This window comes from Balaenoptera ricei, chromosome 3 (genome assembly GCF_028023285.1).
Source record: "Balaenoptera ricei isolate mBalRic1 chromosome 3, mBalRic1.hap2, whole genome shotgun sequence".
Taxonomy (NCBI): domain Eukaryota; kingdom Metazoa; phylum Chordata; class Mammalia; order Artiodactyla; family Balaenopteridae; genus Balaenoptera; species Balaenoptera ricei.
The window spans coordinates 132,252-151,858 of record NC_082641.1 but is presented as its reverse complement, the minus strand read 5'-3'; the positions used below and the strand labels follow the sequence as shown (position 1 = coordinate 151,858).

The 19,607-nt window shown below is 56.4% G+C and overlaps 1 protein-coding gene across 1 annotated transcript in view; it reads right to left on the bottom strand.

The window, feature by feature from the left end:
• Nucleotides 1-2,033: 2,033 nt before the first annotated feature.
• Nucleotides 2,034-19,607, bottom strand: part of AHRR (aryl hydrocarbon receptor repressor) — a 74,580-nt gene continuing 57,006 nt past the window's right edge. Inside the window, exons 5-11 of the mRNA XM_059916041.1 lie at nt 18,445-18,534; nt 12,111-12,240; nt 11,051-11,187; nt 9,307-9,494; nt 6,553-6,614; nt 6,192-6,333; nt 2,034-5,787 (exon numbers count right to left, since the gene is read on the bottom strand). Coding sequence (XP_059772024.1) covers nt 4,794-5,787; nt 6,192-6,333; nt 6,553-6,614; nt 9,307-9,494; nt 11,051-11,187; nt 12,111-12,240; nt 18,445-18,534 — 1,743 coding nt within the window. The 3' untranslated portion in view covers nt 2,034-4,793. The remainder of the gene's footprint in view (nt 5,788-6,191; nt 6,334-6,552; nt 6,615-9,306; nt 9,495-11,050; nt 11,188-12,110; nt 12,241-18,444; nt 18,535-19,607) is intronic.

Genomic DNA, 19,607 nt, shown 5'->3' with positions numbered 1-19,607 from the left:
GACAGCAGAGGAGCAGCCAGCGCGCTGGGGAGGAAACCAGGGCGAGGCTGCCTCCCGGCCCCGACCCGGTCCTTAGGGGGGCCGTGGGGCCCCTCTCCTGCCCTGCAGCCGCACGGCCTCCAGACCGCGGCCCAGGGTCGCTTTCACCGGAAGCCCTGCCGTGCTCCCCTCCCTCAGACCTGCCTGTGACCCGCCGCCCCTGCCTGCCCTCATCCCAGCCTCTCGCTCCAGCCCGTAAGCCTCCTCCACCCCTACCCTGGACACTGTGCCTGTCAAGGCTTGGCTCGAAGTCTGCCTGGCCCACAGAACTGCCACCTGGGCTACAGGACGCCAGCTGACCCATCTGTGCAGCACCCGCCTCCCGATGCGTCACAGAGCTCACACGGTTCTTTGGTCCCTTGTCTGCACCCTGTCCCCTGTCCACATGCACAGGGATGTCAGCTTCAGCAGCGTGATTTCTGCATCTTTTCTTCCCTAATGTGTCCCCGGCACTGTCACAGGGCCTGGTATTCAGCAGGGGCTCAGCAACCAGCTGAGTGAAGGAGGGAAGGAAATGCCCATAAAACAGCTCACTGCCACCTCACGCCTCAGAGAGACGGAGCTAAAACGTCTGACGGTACCAAATCGGTGGGGAGGCGAGACCCCAGTGGGCGCCGGTGGGAGGCTGCTATGGCCCCAGATCTCACATGCTAAACCGACCCCCAGGGTGACGGTGTTAGGAGGTGGGCCTTGGGGGCGGTGACTAGGCCATGAGAATGGGGCCCGTTCCCTTCGGAGAGACCTCGCAACACTCCCGCGCCCCGCCACTGGCGAGGACACAGCGAGCAGTCAGCACCTGGGAGCTGGCCTGCGCCAGACCCCACTGCCACCGCAGCCAGGTCTCAGGCTGCCAGCCTCCAGAGCCGTGAGAAGTACGTGTCTGTTGTTGGTAAGCCACCCAGCCTCTGGTATCTTCGTTCCAGCGGCCCGAACGGGCTGTGACAGCTGCCCGTGGCAGGACGCCTTTGGAGGACGCCTGGGCAGCCCCTGGTGAGGTGTGAGCCGTCAACAGCCTCGGGTGTGTCCTCCGTCCCACAGAGGCACACTGGGCGGGGGCAGCTGCTGGGCACGTAGAAGTCTGGGAAATCCACCGCAGATCGGATTTCTGCGGACTGGAAATCCACCCGCAAATCCACCGCAGCAGCAGCAGGCTAGGCGGTGGGAGAGTCACGTGATGGCGTGAGTGTTGTCCAGCCCCAGGTCTCAACGCCGTGAGTCTGAAGAACACAGGTGGGGGGAGGGTGTGGGGACGGCAAGCTGGGCAGGTGGCCTCCAGGGACGGGGAGCAGCCGGCTTAGGCCCGGCTGGCGGGGGCAGCTTGGCCGGGTCTCCCCAGGAGGGACAGGGAGTCACAGAGTAGAGACGGGGGTGTGGCCTGCAGGACGCAGGTGGCGGCCGGCCGGGGCGCGACTGCTGCAGCACGGGCAGATCCAAGCTCTGTATGGAGCACTTGACGCCTGTGCAGGCTGGGGGTGTTCCTTGACCAAAGGGAATGAAAACACGGCCCCCTGGGCCTTGGGAGGGGTCTCCGCCCGGGCCCTGGTGACCTCCCGGCCCTGCCCACACACACCTGTCACCAGGTCCTGGGCAGGGCAAGGCCGACCCCACCACACATGTGACACGGGGCCAGGTGTCTGCTCCTCGCAGGAGAGCTTGAGTCTGGGGTGTCCTGAAGACACCTGGGATGGTCCCCCCCAACCCTCAGTGACGGGCAGGAAAGGGAGGGAGCGCTGAGAAAGCGGCCACCGGCGCTCCTCCTTTGGCCCCGGGTGCACTTGTGCTTTTATTACCGCCTCGTATCTGGTGGTGAAGGACAGTCTTATAATATAAATTAGCCAACACACGCTTTAAAGGAAATAAATTTGGAAAATCAAGTAGACGTTTCCATTTACAGTAAACATGTACTAACGTATGATTTATTTTACATCAATATTGCAAATTTAATACAAGCCACAGTATCAGAAATGTATTTGAAAGCTTTCTAAAGGCACTGAGAAAACAGTACAAAAAGTTATATTATAGTGTATCCATTTTTAAAAATTCAACAAGTCAGTCTAGATATTGAAAACTTTTTTCATCCAGTAGAAACTGCAAAAATATAAAATATAATTTGTGTTTATTTCCTCCCTTCCACCCCATTCCTACATCATATTTGATTTTAATATTTTTTCAGCTATATAGACAAAAGCTACAGACAACAGAAAATACAAGCCCGTAATTAGCACTGGTAATGACATTTTAAAGCAGGAATGGCCACATCTGACCTTCTACATTCCATCCTCACCTTCCCCACACGGTTTTTCAGCAGGGGCATGGCTGGGAAATAACAAAGGTGCTGACTGAGGGACGTTTTGTTCCCACCGACCTAGCATGTCAGGACCTGGGCGCCAAGCATGATGGCCTCTCCAGAACGCAAGACCTGCAGCGCTGATGTCCAGATGCTGAATTCTGCATCGCAACGCACGACTTGTCCGCCCACCCACCGTGACCAATTTGGTGCACTTGGTCCTGGGAGAGTGGGTGCATCTGAAACGTTTGGGCACCGTGGCCCTCATGGGCGGGGACAGCTGAATGTCCTTCAGCCTGCAGCTCTTCTTTGGTTACACTGGGATCTGGCTACAGTGTGCAAACATGCAATGGTGTCTCTCAATTCCATCTTTTCGGCCCAGGGTTTTCCCGCTTACGTGTTACGCGCATGCAGCGCACCTGTCTGCTGTACCCTGAGACGGGAAGGGCAGGCGTCACGCTGAGGGGTGCCCCGGTGCATCCCAGCACCCACCCCTGTGCTGAGGGTGACATTGCACAGACGGAGCTCCAGAGAGGCTGCCAGTTACTTTTGAGAGACGGTGCAGGGCTGTCCGCGAGGAGCTGGGCACTTGGCTTGAATAGAAAGGAAGGAGGAAGTTTCTGAAATTCCACCCCTTGTCTTCGGGATGAAATCTATCAGGTGTGCTGGGCTCAGCATGAGAACTAAGTAGAGAGGGATGCTGAGCCAGCGGGCAGCGAGGGTGGGAAGCAGGTGGTCCTGACGGGCGCTGGGCTGCCATCGTGACGGGGAGGGGGAGACTCTCGCGAGGGCGGGGGGGACAGCACAGCACCGATGTCACCTTTGCAAGGCCCCCGGGGGCTGGGCAGAGATGAACAGGCTGCTGGGCAGGGCTCGGGGATCCCAGGAGGCCACAAGTTGGTGACTCCCAAACCTGGGCTCCAACGGGTAACCTCTGTCAGTCCAGGGAGGGACCTTCAGCTCCCCCCACGCCCCCCAGGGGAAGCCCCTCCACGAAGCAGGCAGCTGCCTAAGGGTCCAGAAGACCCAGTCCCGCCAGCCCAGTCCTGAGTCTGACAAGGTGACGATGCATTTAGCAGACAGCTTCAGCATTAACTCAGGAGCTGAACACTGACACCCCAAAGCCACAGATGCCGGACAGAAAGACCCCCCGCTGAACGTGGCGGGGCTGCAAGGGGCCCCTGCACCTCCCGGGACTCCCGGGACGGATGACCACATCCGTAAGGAGGGTCTCCAACCCCAGCACAGGGGGATCTCCCACCAGCTTCCTCCTGCTCGGTGGTGATTTTGTCCCCTGGTGTCGTGTCCTGCACTAACTGCACCCGTGGCGTGGGGTCACCCCGGAAGGCGCGGTGAACTTCGCCCTGAGCCCCGAGCCACCCCTGGTGATTGCAGGTGACCCGCACTTTCCGATTTATTCTTTTGCATCCTAATTTCCTGCGTTCAGAATGTATTACTTTCACAATTTTTTCTTTTTCTTTTTTCTTTTTTTGGCTGCACCGCACAGCATGTAGGATCTCAGTTCCCCAACCAGGGATCGAACCTGCGCCCCCTGCATTTGAAGCACGGAGTCTTAACCACTGGACCGCCAGGGAAGTCCCCACAATTTTTTCGTTTTTATAAAGCATTACCTGTCTGTCTTGTCTCTAATAGTTCCTCCTGGGATGATGATTGGCGTCTCATTTAAAAACCTGTAGAGAGTCAGCAAGACAGCCGGACAACTGGACTAACTCGTTCCTCTCCCTACGTCTTGTACTTCTCTAGACTTCCAAATCCAGACCCTGTAAGCTAGGTTGCATGATGCGGTGAGAGGCAGATGAGCATGAACCACCTTCAGGGCCCCCTGACCACACCAGAGACGCTCGCGGAAGGAGGAACAGGGTGGGATGCGGCCAATCCTCCCGCGGGCCGGCCTCAGCCTGCGCCAGCGCCTCAGGCACACGCTGCACGTCGTCGTGGTGAAGTGCCGGCCCGGTGCTGACAGCCTCTTCCACCTGGAACTTCTGGACTCCTCCCAGGAATGGGCAAGTGGTCACCTGCCGCTCAATAAGCTTGATTCCCAACTTGCTGTCTCGGCAGTGGGACCCCCAGGGTGAGGCTGCTCCCCGAGGTCCACTCGCCGGAGGCGGCGTCGGGGAAGCCGGGAATGGGGGTGGGCGCTGGACACTGCGGTCGGGCCAGGTCGCCGGTCGCCTGCCCTCACTTGCTGCACCTCTCAGAGCACCGAGTGCTGCCCCGCCAGGCGGCCCAGCTCGCTCCGGCCTTTTTCTGAGAAACCGTGTCCCCTTAGAGGGCAATACTGTCACACTTGAGCAGACTTAAGACCACTCTGCATTTAAGCACTTCAGTGGCGTTTGACGAGATACAGGATTTGCTATTGCACGCGCCTCCCTCAGGAAAGTCTCTGCCCCTGCACTGCTATGCCGGCCGGCCGAGGGACGGACGTCAGCCTTGACGGACGCCTGCTCTACGGCAGGAATGTGCACTCGGGGTCTCTGGGTGGCATCCGTGTCGCCAAGGCGCTCCTGGGGAGTATCCCGGGCGCCCCGCCCTGGCTGTGAGCGGCCCACGGGGGCGAGTCCAGGGGCTCAAGCTTGACCACGGGCGCAGGCCCGGGAGCATGGCAGTCACAGCCCAGGCTGGGGGGCTGGTGGCCCCCAGCACAGAGGCGGGGCGGAGGCTCCAGGCAGGCGCAGTGTGCGGGGTGCAACGGGGCCAGCTCCCTGCCGGGCCTGGGGTGGGCCCCCAGCAGGCCGGGCCCCAGGGGCGGGCTGTAGAGGGGGTGCCTGGAGTCCAGCTCCATCTTCAGGTGCATCCTGGTAGGGAAAGTGACCAGCTGTCTCTTGGCCACGTCGCTGGCCCCCAGCCACGCCTGGCTCGGGGACACAGAGTAGCCGTCTGCCGCATCCTCGGACCCGGATTCGCTCTCCATCTTGATGGGCACATCGAGCGACAATATGGGGTTACACGGGGCTCCCGGGGGCATTGGGACGCCTCGAAGCTTGTCCTCGGTGGGATAGCACCCCGCGGGGAGACGCTGCCCTCCCGGCCGAGGAAGCCCGTCCTCCAGGCTCCCCTGAGGGAAGGGGCAGCTGGTGGGAGGGGGAGCCTGGCCCTGGGGGCCATCCCGCAAGGCTCTGCTGGTCCGGCCGGCGCAGGCCCCGGGGGGAGGCTTTGGCTGGTGAGAGCCAGGTGAACTCCTGACGGCGTGGACAGTGCCCTGTGTGCCCGGGTAGGGCAGGCAGGCGCCTCGGGCCGGCGCGGCGGGGAACGGGTCGCCCTTGCCGGGCTCCAGCTTCAGCTTGGTGCCGCCGTCCTGACCGTGTCTCCCCGGCGTCCAGTTCAGGTGCTTCGAGGGTCCCTGTGTCTCCAGGTGGCAGCTGTACGGGAGGACGTCCCTCCGCTCCCTTGGGCAGGAGGGGCCCCTCGGCACCCCCCCTAGTTCCTCCCCTCGCCCATCCCTGCGGGAAGAGACGCCCGTCAGACAGAGCCGGGGCAGCGGGGGCCCAGGGGGAGGCGCTGCCTGGGGCCCTGTGACACGGGGCCAGCCTCCGCCCCTCCTGAACGGGCCTTCCCATGGCCTCCCGGCACCCAGAGGCGGGGGCAGCTGGGGCCTGGGAGGGGAGGGAGGGCAGAGGGTTTCTGAGCAAAGGTGAGCACGGAGGCCGGGCGTCACCCGGGGGTCCAAACCATGGGCAGAGCCATGGCCGTGGCCCCCACTGTCCCCGGCCAGTCCCCACAGGGGTGACGACAACCTCCAGGGTGAGGAGCGGGTGTGGGCACCCTCTGCGCATCCCCGCATCCCACTGAGAGAGCTTCAGCCCCCGTGGTCGAGGCCGCCTGACGCGGTGCCTTAGCCACTTACCCTGCGGCCCCCTCGGGCTGGAGGAGGAGGTCGTGGCCGCCCCGGAGGCACAGGCAGGGGGCCCGGGTTGCAAGCCGGCCCCAGTGGCAGGCGTCCGCGGGCATCCTGAACACGGACAGGCCATTTTCTCCGTTGCTCCTCCCTGTCAGGATTCGGAAAAGGGAGAGTGAGCAGCGCCGGGGCTGGGCGAGCGCTCATCCTCAGCGCCAGCGACACGTCGGTTCCCCCGAAATGCCCGAGGGGCCGGGCACCCGTCCGCCGCTCAGCCCTCCAGCCCGCATCGCCACAGAACACAGCAGTCTCCAGGGGCACAGTCATTTTACCCATTTCAAAAAGACGAGACGGAGAATTTAACAAGTACCTGCTAAGTAATTGGGTTTTCCGTGCAATTCTGGTTCACAGAGACTTGCGGCAGCTTTTGCTCTGCGAAGGACAGAAAACAGCAAAACAACATGCAGATTAAACGTGTGTCGAGGGCAGAAATTACAACACGACCCGTGTTGCTGTCACACCCAAGAGCAGAAGATACAATACCTCACACTGCTTAAGCCTGTACGGATTGTAAAGCCTTTTCCCAGTTACAGGTTTGCTGAAAATTCCAGTTCTCGTCACCTTTCAGGCCAATGAATTTCCTTCAGAAAGCAGACATATGCCTAAGATGACTTTCGGTGCATTTGTTTTCTTCTGGATGGTCAGAATGGAAATACAGATTCCTCTGATTTGCAGTAGTTATTTGCGGTAGTTTACAAAGTCATCGTGAGCACTAAATTAGCGATGCTGAGCCATCGCCCCAGGGGAGTGTGTACACACACACACACACACACACACACACACACACGTCTCACAGATCTTATAATCTTAGATCCTAAGGCAATGTGCAACTTATCCTGGGAGATCATATTTTCTTTATATTTCAAAAGAAAAAACAAGGCTCAGAAGTGTTAAGTGACTTGCCTAAAGCTGCCCCTATAGCAGGTACGAGAATGGGATTCAAACCCTGTCCAACTGGCACCACAGCCAGGGCTTCCTGCACTGCAGTGGCCCTGCCTCTCCATCTTCTGGGCATCTCTGTAGGAGCCAGAGACAGAGACAGAGACGGAGACAGAGACAGAGCCAGAGACGGAGACAGAGACAGAGACAGAGGCGGAGACAGAGATGGAGACAGAGATGGAGACAGAGCCATGAGGTTGGAGCGTCACCCTTAGCGGGGAAGGTACCATCGGGCGACTCAAATATTTTCTACACGGTTCATGTCCATGAAGGACTAGTCAGGAGACAGATCACACACACACAACCTGTGAACACTTAGGAGTGAGGGTGTATCACAAAGTCCCGTTCAGGAAAAGCTGTGAAGGACCTGAAATGCCTTCCAGCGACCACGACGTCCCTTCTGGAGCAACCCTCCTGGGCCTCGGGCTCCCGGGCTAGCGCCTCACAGCCTCTGAGCTCAGAAGGGAACGAACATGACGCAGGCACCGAGGCCGGTTAGGAATTCGGTTCAGAGCCGAATTCGGCTCCAGAAAACCTGAAGTCAAGAGAAGCTATTTGCTTCTTTCCTAAACGTTGGCTGGCTCTTCCCCTCTTCCAGTTGTGATGATGTTCTGTACAACGTGTGTCTAGCGTTCGTTGCGCGGTCACTCTGTGGGCAGCACCCTAACCCTCACCGCACAGACCCTCGCCAGACCTCCGAGGGACGTCCGGGTGTCCACGCCGCCCAGGGCAGCGGCAGGTGAGCCGAGGAGCCCGCACCCACCGCCCCGGGCCCAGGGCTCCCGCGCGGCCCTGGCTGGGGGTGCCGTCCGCACACCTGCGCTTCCCCGCGTGGCCGCCGGGGGGCAGCAGGGCCTCTAGGAAAAGCGATGGGAGGGGACGATTTTCCCTCCATCTCGTTCGTAGGGCTGGGGAAACATACAGAAGAGGAGAGCTCATCGTGTGGGGCTCAGTTACCATCATCACGCCAGAGAGCTCGAAAGCAGAGAACTCCGAGACGGCAAAGGCCGGTGGAGGGTATTTCTCCCCAGCGTCAGCCCAGGTGGTGGGGAGAAAGCAGGCGCGGCAGAGCCGACTCGCCGGCAAGACACGCGTAGGTGTGGTCGAGCGTAATCTACGTGCTTTGTCGCACCTCACGTTTTAGTTGCTTCATCAGTTATTTTTAGCGTTTTTCCCCGCGGGCATTCTGTATTTCCTCCCACCTATTTTACAACATTTTCTACCTTTGAAAAAAGAAGGCATATGTATTTAATTTTTAAATGCTCCAGAAAACTGCTGCCTTAACGAGCCGGCACGTGCGGGACCCAGAGGCCGTGAAGACATGGCTGCACCTGCAAACCCGGGGCAGGAATGGGGGCGCAGGGGGCTCTGAGCCCGGCCATCTGAACGGGCGCTGAGGTCAAAGGGGAACCTGGGTACTGAGGAAGGACAAAGAAGCGGGTTGGAGACTCAGGTCTGCTGACATTCTGCCCCTGGTCGCGGCACAGGGGAGGGTATTGAGGAAGAAGAGAGGCGGACCTCAGACGCCTCTCCTCTCCCCCGGGGTCTCCCTCGCACCCCGGGAAACACGGTTTGCACGCGCACAGCGTCTTAATCTCTCCCAGAACCTGACCCATGCAACACAGACCTAACCCATTCCGAGAAATTATAGACAGGAATCTCCCAGAAAACCTCCGAGAAATTATAGACAGGAATCTCCCAGAAAACCTAACTCTGAGGAGCCAAGAAGACGCGGGGGGGGGGGGGGGCGCGATGTGTGCGGGACGCCCGTCTGCAGCGTGTGCCCCAGCGGCGAGCCTGGTGTTGAGGGAGGGCACGCGGAGCGAGGCAGGGAGGCTGCGGTCCGGCCTCCCGTCCCCCGCGGGGGACGCGGGCCCACATAAGCGGAGGGCTTAGGCATGAAGAGATGCAGCAGTGTCTGGTGCCACAGTTCACAAATATCAGTGAAAGGTTTTCTTTTTTCTAATAGTTGCTTCCTACGTGATGCAGTAACTTTAAAAACAACAAGCTTGTCATTGTATTCCTTGCTGGAAATGAAGGAGGAATAGACAGAAAACACTAAGTGTGGAGACGCTGTGTCTGAACCACCAGGATGGGACTGCGGCTGCTGGGGGCTCTTACTCACTTTGTGTCCGGCGTGGCCGAGACGTCTACCCTGTGCTTCGCCCTCAGACACACGCTCTGCATCTTCACCGCAGTAGGCAGGGGCGCCACGACGCAGAACAGGGAGAGCCGAGGGGGCAGGGCGGCGCCCGACGGGGCCCTCCTCTTCTGCCCGAACAGGAATTTTAGTTTCCCTTGAAACTGCATCGTCTGGTGTTTCAAAGACAGAAACGAAGGCATGTTCACAGAGTGAATCATCAACGTGGTCAAAGGCCGTGGAACTCACATTCCCGGGGACAGAAAGCCAGAGAGCTCTGATCCCGAGTCTCTAAGGAGCCACGAACCAATGCGTCTTCCACGCTGGCCCTTGGGACAGGCGCTCCCTACCGCCTTTGAATGACTCGGGGTTTCTCTGGCAGCCCCGTAACATCCTCTAACCTTCCAGCGTGTTCTCATGTGTGCACTCATGGGTGTGTGGGTGTGCGAGCCCTCACTCGGGGGCGTGAACGTGCATGGACTTGGCCGGAACCACCAGGCAGCCCCTCAGGAGGATTTGCTGGAGCACATCATCTCTGAGGACTGTTCTACATTAACCCTCCACTTCCAAATTGTCATTCATTGACAATTGTCATTCATGGTGCTAAAACTTAGGGACAACTTGATTTGTTTATCTGGAGCACGTGGTGTGAGTTAAAAAGCCAGAAAGTAACTTTGGAGTTTGTGATAAAAGAAAATAAAAGATCTCCCTATTATGGAAGAGTTAGTTCACAGGCGACTTCAGGGTGCCCCAGCCCTGGATGGAGGAATAAGCCCACAGGGTGGCTGCACTCTTTCCCTATCCCTCGTCTGTCCATTCGCCCCTCCCTCCGTCCTTCCATCTGTCCATCCATCTCTCCCTCCTTCCACCATCCCTTCATCTACCCATCCATCTGTCCATCCCTCCATCTGTCTATGAATTTATTGGGTGAACAAATGCTTGCAGAGCACCTACTATGTGATGGTCACATGATTGGTGGAGCAGTCAGGGCAGTGGTGCTGGGACATCTTTAACATCCAGCTCTCCAGAGGGAAAAAGCCCTGATTTGTAGCTTTTGCCAGTTTCTTCGGTGTAAAACTTCCCACCATGGCTGATTTCGAGCTGCCAACCTAATATCAACTGGATCTCTATATTCCTGAAGTTTCGACAACGGGCTCCCGTGGGCAGCCCCACCTGCCAGGTGTGGACAGGCTCTGCACAGGCGCAGGAGCGGCTGTGGTGAACCCGGAGGCCATGTGATGCCGCTGCCTGCTCCCCTGTCCTCGGCGCCTCCACTGTCCGTGCCGGACCCCTTTCCTGCACGTGCACGTGCAGTGACCAACCTCGCAGTAAAATATGATGAGACACTTTTTAAACTGATTTCTTTTGCTTGTTTCCTCTGCTTGGTGCTTCTGACACAGCTTCACTTCAGCTTAGGTTTCGATCTCTGCCTCACTGTACAGTAAAATCTACCTACATTCACGTAGAGGGAAAACTATCTTAGTTTCCCACAGAACTGAGAACAAAGTATGATCAAAACAAAAGACTTCCTGGACAACCAACTGACTGCCTGAATAAGAGATGAGCAGCGGGGTGCAGGGGGTTGCCAGTACTTCATCCGCCCCAGCGGATTTCCCACTTCATTCTCACCCACCCGCCGTCACTCAGCCTTGCCGCGTCAAGGCTGGACCCTGTGTGCCGCCAGCACCCCCGGCCCCTGGCTTCTCCCGCCCAGCAGCCGCTCACTCACCAGGAAGCCCGAGGTGCTGTCCAGCAAGCAGCGCACGCGGCAAATGAAGCATCGCGTCAGGAAGGCCGAGTACTCGGTGGGCCAGCCCGCGGCCCCCTCCTGGGCCCGGAGCAGCCTCCCCAGGACGGCGTCCTCTCCTGGCCGCGTTGGCACAGGCGGTGGTGGTCAGGGAGAAACCGGAAACACACTCTGATAAGCAAGTTCGTAATGTAACAGCAAGCTATCAGCACGTAACACACACGCCTGCCCCAAACTGACATCTGTCCCTGAGCATCCCTCCCGCCCCCACCCCCGCAGAGCCAGCCGCCCTGACAAAGTCAGGTCTTTGCCCTTGAAAACTGCGTTTTGGTACAACCACGTGTGTGACAACCACACGTGGGACTGTTGACCAGTTCAGGGTTTTTTGTTCTGAGCTCTGTGAAACTGTGTGTCGGCACCTGGGGGTTGCGTTTTTCTCTAACTTTACAGGGTAAATCATGCTGCTGTGTGAAGGTGTGCTGGAAACTCCTCCTGAATCATGGACCACTTGCGGGGAGATGGGTGGGAGAACCAGGACTCCTCCTCCCCGGCACTGGACCCCAGGTGAGCGCCGCCCTGCCCCTCGAGCTCCTGTCGGCTCTGCAATCTCTTGGGCACCTGGATGCCTGCCCTGTGTGTCCAGTGGGCAGGGGCCACGGATCCGGGACTTTGTAGGGGGTCTTGCTCACAGTGGGCAACGTCCCTGAACAGACAACAGTCTCTGGGGGATTTTTTCAGGTAAATCTAAAGTGGGTGAAAGGAATTTCCTGGAAGACATGCATCTGAGGGGGAGTTTGCAAAACCAGAGACAAGTACCGTGGCTTCTCGGCCTCACGCCCACGCCCACGCCCTGGGGGGCACAGAGCAGCAGCCCAAGACGCAGAAGCACTCGGGAGCCAGAGGGCCACGTGGGGCGGGAGGAGGGTGGGGCGGGACGCGGGAGGAGGTCTCCGAGGAGGGGGCGTCGACACCGCATCAACTGGACGGGAAGGAAAGGGGGCAATCCGTGGCTGAGTTAGACCAGGGCCCCCCCAAGACCCACCTGTCTCTGAGAGCAGGTTCTGCCCACACCCAGCCTGGGGAGGGTCCATGGCCCAGTGCAGCTGCCGGCAGAAGTCCTGGCGGTCGTCCACGTGGATGTAGTCGTAAATATTTTGGTGCATCACGTCCGTCTGGAACATGGCAACAGTCATTTTAGCCTTACCCTGAGTGACTTTCCATACTTTATTCCAGTGTTAATAACTGCGAAAATGTCTCATCCATCTGTCAAAGGCAAGTCTCACCTGTGAAGAGAAAGTCCCTCCCCGGAGGACATGACCACATGGCCTGGACACCAGCCATCCGGCTCACGAGGTGCAGAGCCGGGCACACTGCGGGTGCCCCCCAGGCCGGGCGGTGCCTTCAGGGGCAGCTCGGGGACTCAGAGACCAAACGTCACTTGGGGTCAAGATACCCACTTTTCCAAGTTGACTCCAACCTCATCAAGCTGTGCGTTTATGTTTGGTCACTTTCCAGCCTATCTGTTATACTTGAATCACAAAAGTGAATTAGGAAAGCATCCCTGTGAAGTGAGCTGGGGGCCACCAGGTGAGATGGGGGCCGGGCCAGCACCTCCAGGCCTGACCACCACCCCCGGTAGGACGCTGCAAGGACCCACCAGTCCACAGCCCTCTCTCTGGTCCTGGGTCCTCCCACCTGCTCGGGCCCCGAACGCAGAGGCCGACCCACAGGTCCACTCTGGGAAACTGTGGTCTGGGGCACAAAGGCCACTGTCACGGGCTACGAAGACTGGCTTCATTAGACTCGACGGTTGCTGTTGTCGGCAAAAACGTCCGCAGAGTGTCGATAGATGACGAGCCTGGAGCACGTCTCCCCACTACCCTCTCTTAACTGAAGGGCATCACGCATTACCCGCCTGGGACCCCAGCCCGCCAGGTGCTGTCTGTGACCTCTTCAACTGGTCCATTTCTGAGTTTCAATCACATCTCAACTGGATCACTATACCAACTAGATGGAGGAAGAGTTCCTGAAGGATCAAGACTTCACAAGTGACGTTACCTCCTTAGAAGGTAACAGGTGGCCCCACCCAGAGCGGACGAGGTGCACCATCTCTCCACAGGCCCCTCCTGTAGCTGAGGCCCCGAACATCTAACGGGCAGCCTCGGGAGGTAGAAAATGAGTATGCTCGTTAAGTCGAAGGCTGGGCTCTCTCACCTGTGTGCCCCCCAAGCCCAGGACACTGTTTTCACAGAAAGAGGAAGACCCTGAGGTCAGAAGTGACTGTGGTCCTTGGTCAGTGCTGTCCAGGGTCAGGGAGTCTGCCGTGACGGGGGACCAACTCATGGTGGACGTGGGCACACCTGACTTTCCCTCCTGCTGAGACCTGGTGGCACCTGCCGCACCCTCTGGTTCTCACCCACCTGGCAGCTCCCACCTCACCTGAAGGCTCCCTCTCACCGGAGGCTCCCACCTCACCTGGTAGCTCTATGGTTACAAGGGCACATCCCATAGCGATGCTTTCCTAATGTGCTTTTGTGATTCAGGCATAATGCGTAGTCTGAAAAGTGCCCAAATCATAAATACGCAGCTTCACCACCCAGTCAGGAATCAGGACCCCTACAGCATCTCAGAACCCCTTCCCTCCACCCTCCCCAGAGGCGGTCGTGGCGCAGAACCCCGCACTGCCGGCTGATACTGGATGCAAATGGAGCGCTGTGACCTCTGTGTCACATCACAGTTGTGACACGTCCCCCGGTGCGTGTGACGGCAGTGTTTCAGCCCCACCATCGTGTGGTACTCCACTGTAGGAACATACCACGACTGATTAATCCACTCACTGCTGGGCCCTCTGAGTTACTTCCCGTATGAGCCTGTTACAGAGGCTGCTGCTGTGTCTTCGAGGGTGTTTCTGTTGGATGCACACCCAGGAGTGGAATGACTGGGTCATGGAGTGAGCAGAGCCTCAGCTTTAGTGGAAAAGGCCAAACAGCCATCCAAAGTGAGCATACGAATGCACACTTCCGTTGTGGCAGTGTGTGAAAGTCCAGTTGCTTTATGTTCTGGCCAACCTTTGGTATTTTCAACGCTTTTTTTTTTTTTTTTTTTGAGCTACGGTGGTGGATGCATCATGGTTTCTTTTGATGGCTTTAATTAGCACGTCATGAAGACTAATGAAACTGAACATCTTCTCACATGTTTATTGGTTTTTAGATGTGAGTGTGTGTGTGTGTGTTGCCCGCTTCTGTCTTTTTCATGAATTTCCATTGAGCTGTCTTGCTGCTTTGTCAGTGCTCTTCATCCTTCTGGACAGGAGTCCTTTCTCGAGTGGATTCCTTGGCAAAAATCTTCTCCACTCCTCCCTGGCCTGCCCTGCTGCTCTCTTAATGGGTCTGACACAGCCTGATTCATCAGTCTCTCCTCACGGAGAGGGTTTTAGAGTTTTTGTCCTGTCTATGTACTCTGTCCTCATATACCTCCTAACTCTGCCCTGTTATCTTCTAGAAGCTTCCACCACCCACCCGATATTGACTGTGCATGGTGTGAGGTAGGAGTCAAGACTCATTTTTTTCATGTGGATCCAGTTCACGAAGCACCGTTTACTGACGAGACCAGCGCCCGCCCACCTCTCGGCAGCACCAGCTTCACTGTAAACCCGCGGCTGCTCTGAACCTCCGCTCTGTCCTATGCGTCCACCTGTTCATCTTCCACCGACCCCACACATCTCAGCCACTGAGCTCGACAGGCAGTCTCGTCTCCGGGATTGTATGTCCCAGGGAAAATCACATCCCCCACCGCCCCGCGGATGAGATTGCTCAGCCCTCTGCATTCCCAATTAGCTTGTCAGTTTCCTCCCAGAGAAGCTGCTCAGTTTTTACGGCAGTGTTATTAATTAATGTTATTCTATAACTTGATCTGATGTTTTTATGATAATGATATCGAGTCCTGCAGTCCAGGATATGGCATATCCTTCCATTTATCTGGATCTTCTTTAATTTCTTTAAATAATGTTTTATATTTTCTGTGTGGAGATACTGCATATCATTTGCTTGACTCATTACTAGGAATTTGGTGTTTTTCCATCCTGCTTTGATGGATGGCATTTTCCCCTCCATGGTTTTGATTAAAGGAAAAAAATTGTGCTGACCTCTGAGTGTTGGATACTTCTCACCATAAACTGATATACAGGCACTGTGATCCAGGTTGTTCTCTGGTGAGTTTTAGCAGGTGACCCCAAGCTTCGCAGAACCCCAGGGCCTCCCTGCTGCCCCATTTGCCGTCTCCACACACCTCAGATGATTCACGAATGGGACGCAAGGTGTGGGTCTGTGGCTTAACGGGCACAGGAGGCAGGTTGACTTGGAGGAGACATCGCTGACTAAGGTGAATTTGAAGACCAGTTACCTGGGGTGGGGAAACCAAGTTGGTAGCAATCAGCGTGGCTGCCCTTCGTCTTTCCTAATCTCCTAGGGTCTGATTCCTACAAACGAGGTCAAGAAAAATAATAGGTGGGAAACGTGAGAAGGAGGGGAGAGAGTAGGTAACAATGATCAAACAGCACAAAACAGGCCCTGCTTTGGTTGGGTCAGGCGGTCTTCATCCTGCCTCTAAACCACCCTTTGCGGAGTTGAGTATAAAAGTATTGATACAACCGTTTTCACAAACGGCTCGTTGCAGCAGTAACCATCTCTACTTTCTGTGCAGAGAGGTCACATAACCACTCTCCATGCCTGTGGATTCCTAACTGCTTCCTTCCACAGGCCCTCACATCTGCCCCGGTTCACACGGGGACAAGCTGCCCCGACCGCTGACCTCCGAGAGAACGCACAACATCTTGAAGCAGCAAACGGCAACAGCAACTAAAATATACATCGAAAGCCTATCCATTCATCTCAAAGAGTGCTGAAGTGCAGGATACTGAAACGCTGCACTCAGGTTGTGACAGGAAATACCTGGTTCCTGACTTTTTGTAAGGCGTTTTGCACAAGAAGCTTACAATAGCACAAAGCTATTCTAACATGTTCATGAAATATTTTGCATAAACTAGAGGCACGGCCTGATTTAATGGCATTTGGAAACAATTTCTTTATAATAAAAGGCAAAACTTTTTTTTGTTTTCACTTCTAACGCTTCAGCGGAAATAACCAAGTTCCAAGAAAACAAAAGAGCCAATTAGCAAGTTCAGACCTGGAATCAGGCAGGTCTCCTCTGCAGGGATTTTCTCACGAAGGTCCTACCCGGTGGTAAGACCTTTGAATTACAGCCAAAGGCAGGTGGCTCTGGGTGTCTGGAGAATTCACAGAGCAACTCAGGCGACAGTGATTGGAACGAAAAGAAATTCTGAGCACGCAAAAGGCAGACCAAAGCACGTTTTTCTAGATCCAGATCCCGCACACGACCTCCAGGGGAGCACGTGGAAGACTTCGCTATTTGGGGCTGGAATCCCTCGTGCCCACGGCCTCGCGGAGTCACCAGCCGTCCTGGAGGGGCCGCTGCTCCAGGGGACCCCGAGCCCGAGCCTGCACCCCGGCCACGGCCCCCGACCTCGTGCGAGCGCGGCCTCCGCGCAGCGACTGCACAGCGGCGGACCGGGTGGCCCAGCTCCCGCGTCAGGAGCGCCCCCAGCTCCCTGGGGGTCCCGGCCGCGGCCTCGCAGCCCCACGGCGCGGAGGAGGAAGTCGGGCGACCCCGACTCGAAGGGGCGGAGCCGGCTCCCCGAGGCCACGCCCCCGAGCCCCCCGCGGGGGCCGCGCCTCCGCCCGCTGCTGGGCCACAGGCCGTGACGGCGCGATCGCTGCCCGCGAGGCCGCCCGGACGGTCCCGGGGCCAGGACAGGGCCTGGCGGTCACTCTGTGCGGGTCCGGGTGGCGGGAAAGGCAACCTGGAAACGAGCGTGGGAGGAATCGAAAACGATTCAAACGAGGATTTTCATGGAAATTAGATCACGGGCCCCATCGGCCTCAGGGGCTCAGGCGGACCTCAGTTCTCAGCCTGTCGGGGACCGGGCTCTCAGACCTTGGCTTCCGCTGCCCTCGGCTTCGGGCACCCCCTTGGTGTTCGGCCCACCCGGGGAGATTTTCGTTGTTAACGCCAGTCTGGCCTCTCCCCGCTTCCTCGCTTGGCTCTGCAGATACTTCCCCTCTGCCGGCAGAGGCGCCCCGGCCCCGCGGGGCTGTCCACGGCCTCCAGGCCAGCACCCCTGCCCCAGTCTCGCCAGCGTCCCAGCGGGTGGGCGCCTCGGGGGACTCTCCACCCCCCAGGGGCCGCCGCCTCGCCCCAGCCAGCGGGGGGCGGGGCTGGGGTGGGGCGGGGGCGTGGCCTCCGCAATGTGCTCCTTCTGGGCGCCGGGGCTCAGCCCCGCGGGCGCTGCTCCCCGCGCACGCACTGTGCCTGCACCGCTTTCTCGCTCATCCTGTGTCACTAGGCGATGATACTTTACACTAAACTTACATTAGTGTAAGTTTGTAAATTCTGTATATTAAGCCGTGCGAATCACTGCACAGGTTCTGCCTCCGGATGTGGCCCTGAGGACAGACACACTATTCTCCGTTCTTCCAGGTTCTGTTTTGTCCTCTCTCAAATCCACCTGTTTTTGTCTTGAATTCCTCAGGGAGGGTGCCAGTGCTGTTGGTCCGCGGCTTCCCCGAGTTGATAACTCTGCCCGGTGAGCTCCCTGCGGAGGGCTGCGTCTGGGGGTGGCCCGTGGCAGAGCAGCTGCGGCCAGTCTTGTGTCCGTCTTGTCCTCAGACCTCGGCCATCGAAGTTCCAGAGCCGGGAGGCTGCACCGCCAGGCTGGTGACTTTGGGTTGGGATTTCTCACGAGAGACTTCTTTTCCTTCCCAGAGGCCAAGCCAGGTCCTTCTTCCTTTCCTGGGACTTTTCATTGAGCCAGGCTTCTAGGACCCAGTGTTGGATGGGACTCCATCCGGCTCTGCCCCAAGGTCTGGAATCATCCAGGCTAGGCTGGCCTGGGGCCACGTTCCAGATGAATTATCTGTACACCAACAAGAGCGTTTCCAGAACACACCACGTCCTGACTGTATCTCGTGTCTGGGCTTTGAGACACCAATGCACAGATGAGGACAGGTCCACTGCCCTGGCCCTGACCAGCCTCTCACGGCGAGGAGCCCGGGAGGGCAGGTCTCAGTCAGCACAAGTCGCTGCCCTTTTGACAGGGGACACCCAGGGCACTGTCATGCCTCTCGCTGTGACCCCGGGCCCTAGACAAAGCTAGGTGTGCAAATCCTCATCTGACAAAAGCTCCATGATTTAAAAAAAAAAAAAGAAGCTTGATTTTAGCGACATTTTAAACCTTGAAGACAACACGTGCTTTCAAGGTAACAGAACTGAACCGCAGCAAATAGAGCAGCTGTGTTTACCTGGTGGAAGCCCAGATAGTCCACAATCGTTGCTGACGCGTAGAATATCATCCCTTCCGCGCTCACCACCAGAGCAAAGCCGTGGAGGGACTAGAAAAAACAAAAAATCGAGTTGGCTCCAAGATACATTTGTGAAATCATTCAAAATGAAAAAGTGAAGCATTGATTCTGTTCGGCTTTTCAACCATTTCTCCCCCATTTTGTGGTCTGTATTCGTAACCTCCAGAAAGGCCCGCTTTTAATTTATTTATGACCATTTTGCAAAAGGTTCCAAGCTAGCAGGTGACACGGGAACTTGGTCACGGTTTATAAGGCTCAAGACTAGGGTTCTTCTTTTTCTAATGATTATCAAATTTATGTTTTATAAAATATACACCATCACTATGAGATGACACGTCAGTACCTGAAACAGAACAGGAACCTTTATGCCACCTTGTGGATTTCCCCATTCATGCACCCTCCTCTATACCATGTTCTGATTTTTCTAAGAATTTTTATCATGAAAAAATGTTGAGCTCCATCAAGTGCTATTTCTATAGCTACTGAAATCATCACATAGATTTTCTTTAATCTATTAATGTGGTGAGTTACAGTGACAGATTTTCTGATGGTGAAATCATTCTTCCCTACATAGGGTAAACCTTATCTGATCATAATTTTTAATATGCTCTTGGAATTGATTCATTTCACTTATAAAATATTCATTTATATTTAAGGAAATCCAGCCTATAAGCTTCTCTCTTTATTTTGGTGTCAAGTATACCTAATCTTCCCTCTTTTTTCATTTTCTGGACCCACTTATTTATGATGAGAATGACATATTCCTTGAAAGTCTGGTTCACCCCACCTCTAAGATCCTCCAGTTTGGGTGCATTTTGGGAGAGATGGTGAGTGAAAGGGGGTGGATTTTAGTACCATGTCAGTTTATTTAATGGTTGTTAGTGTATTCAGGATTTTTTTCTTATATCAGTTATGGCATTTAAAAATATTTTTTAGTAATGCACTCATTGCATCTTGATTTTAAATCTACTCATGTATGTTATTCACAATATTTTTATGATTATTAAATTTCAGTTATATCTGTAATTGTTGTGGCATGTGCTGTGTTGGGCTCGACTTAAAGTCTCTCTTTGTTCGAAAAGCAGGCCCTCCAGCCCTTCCTG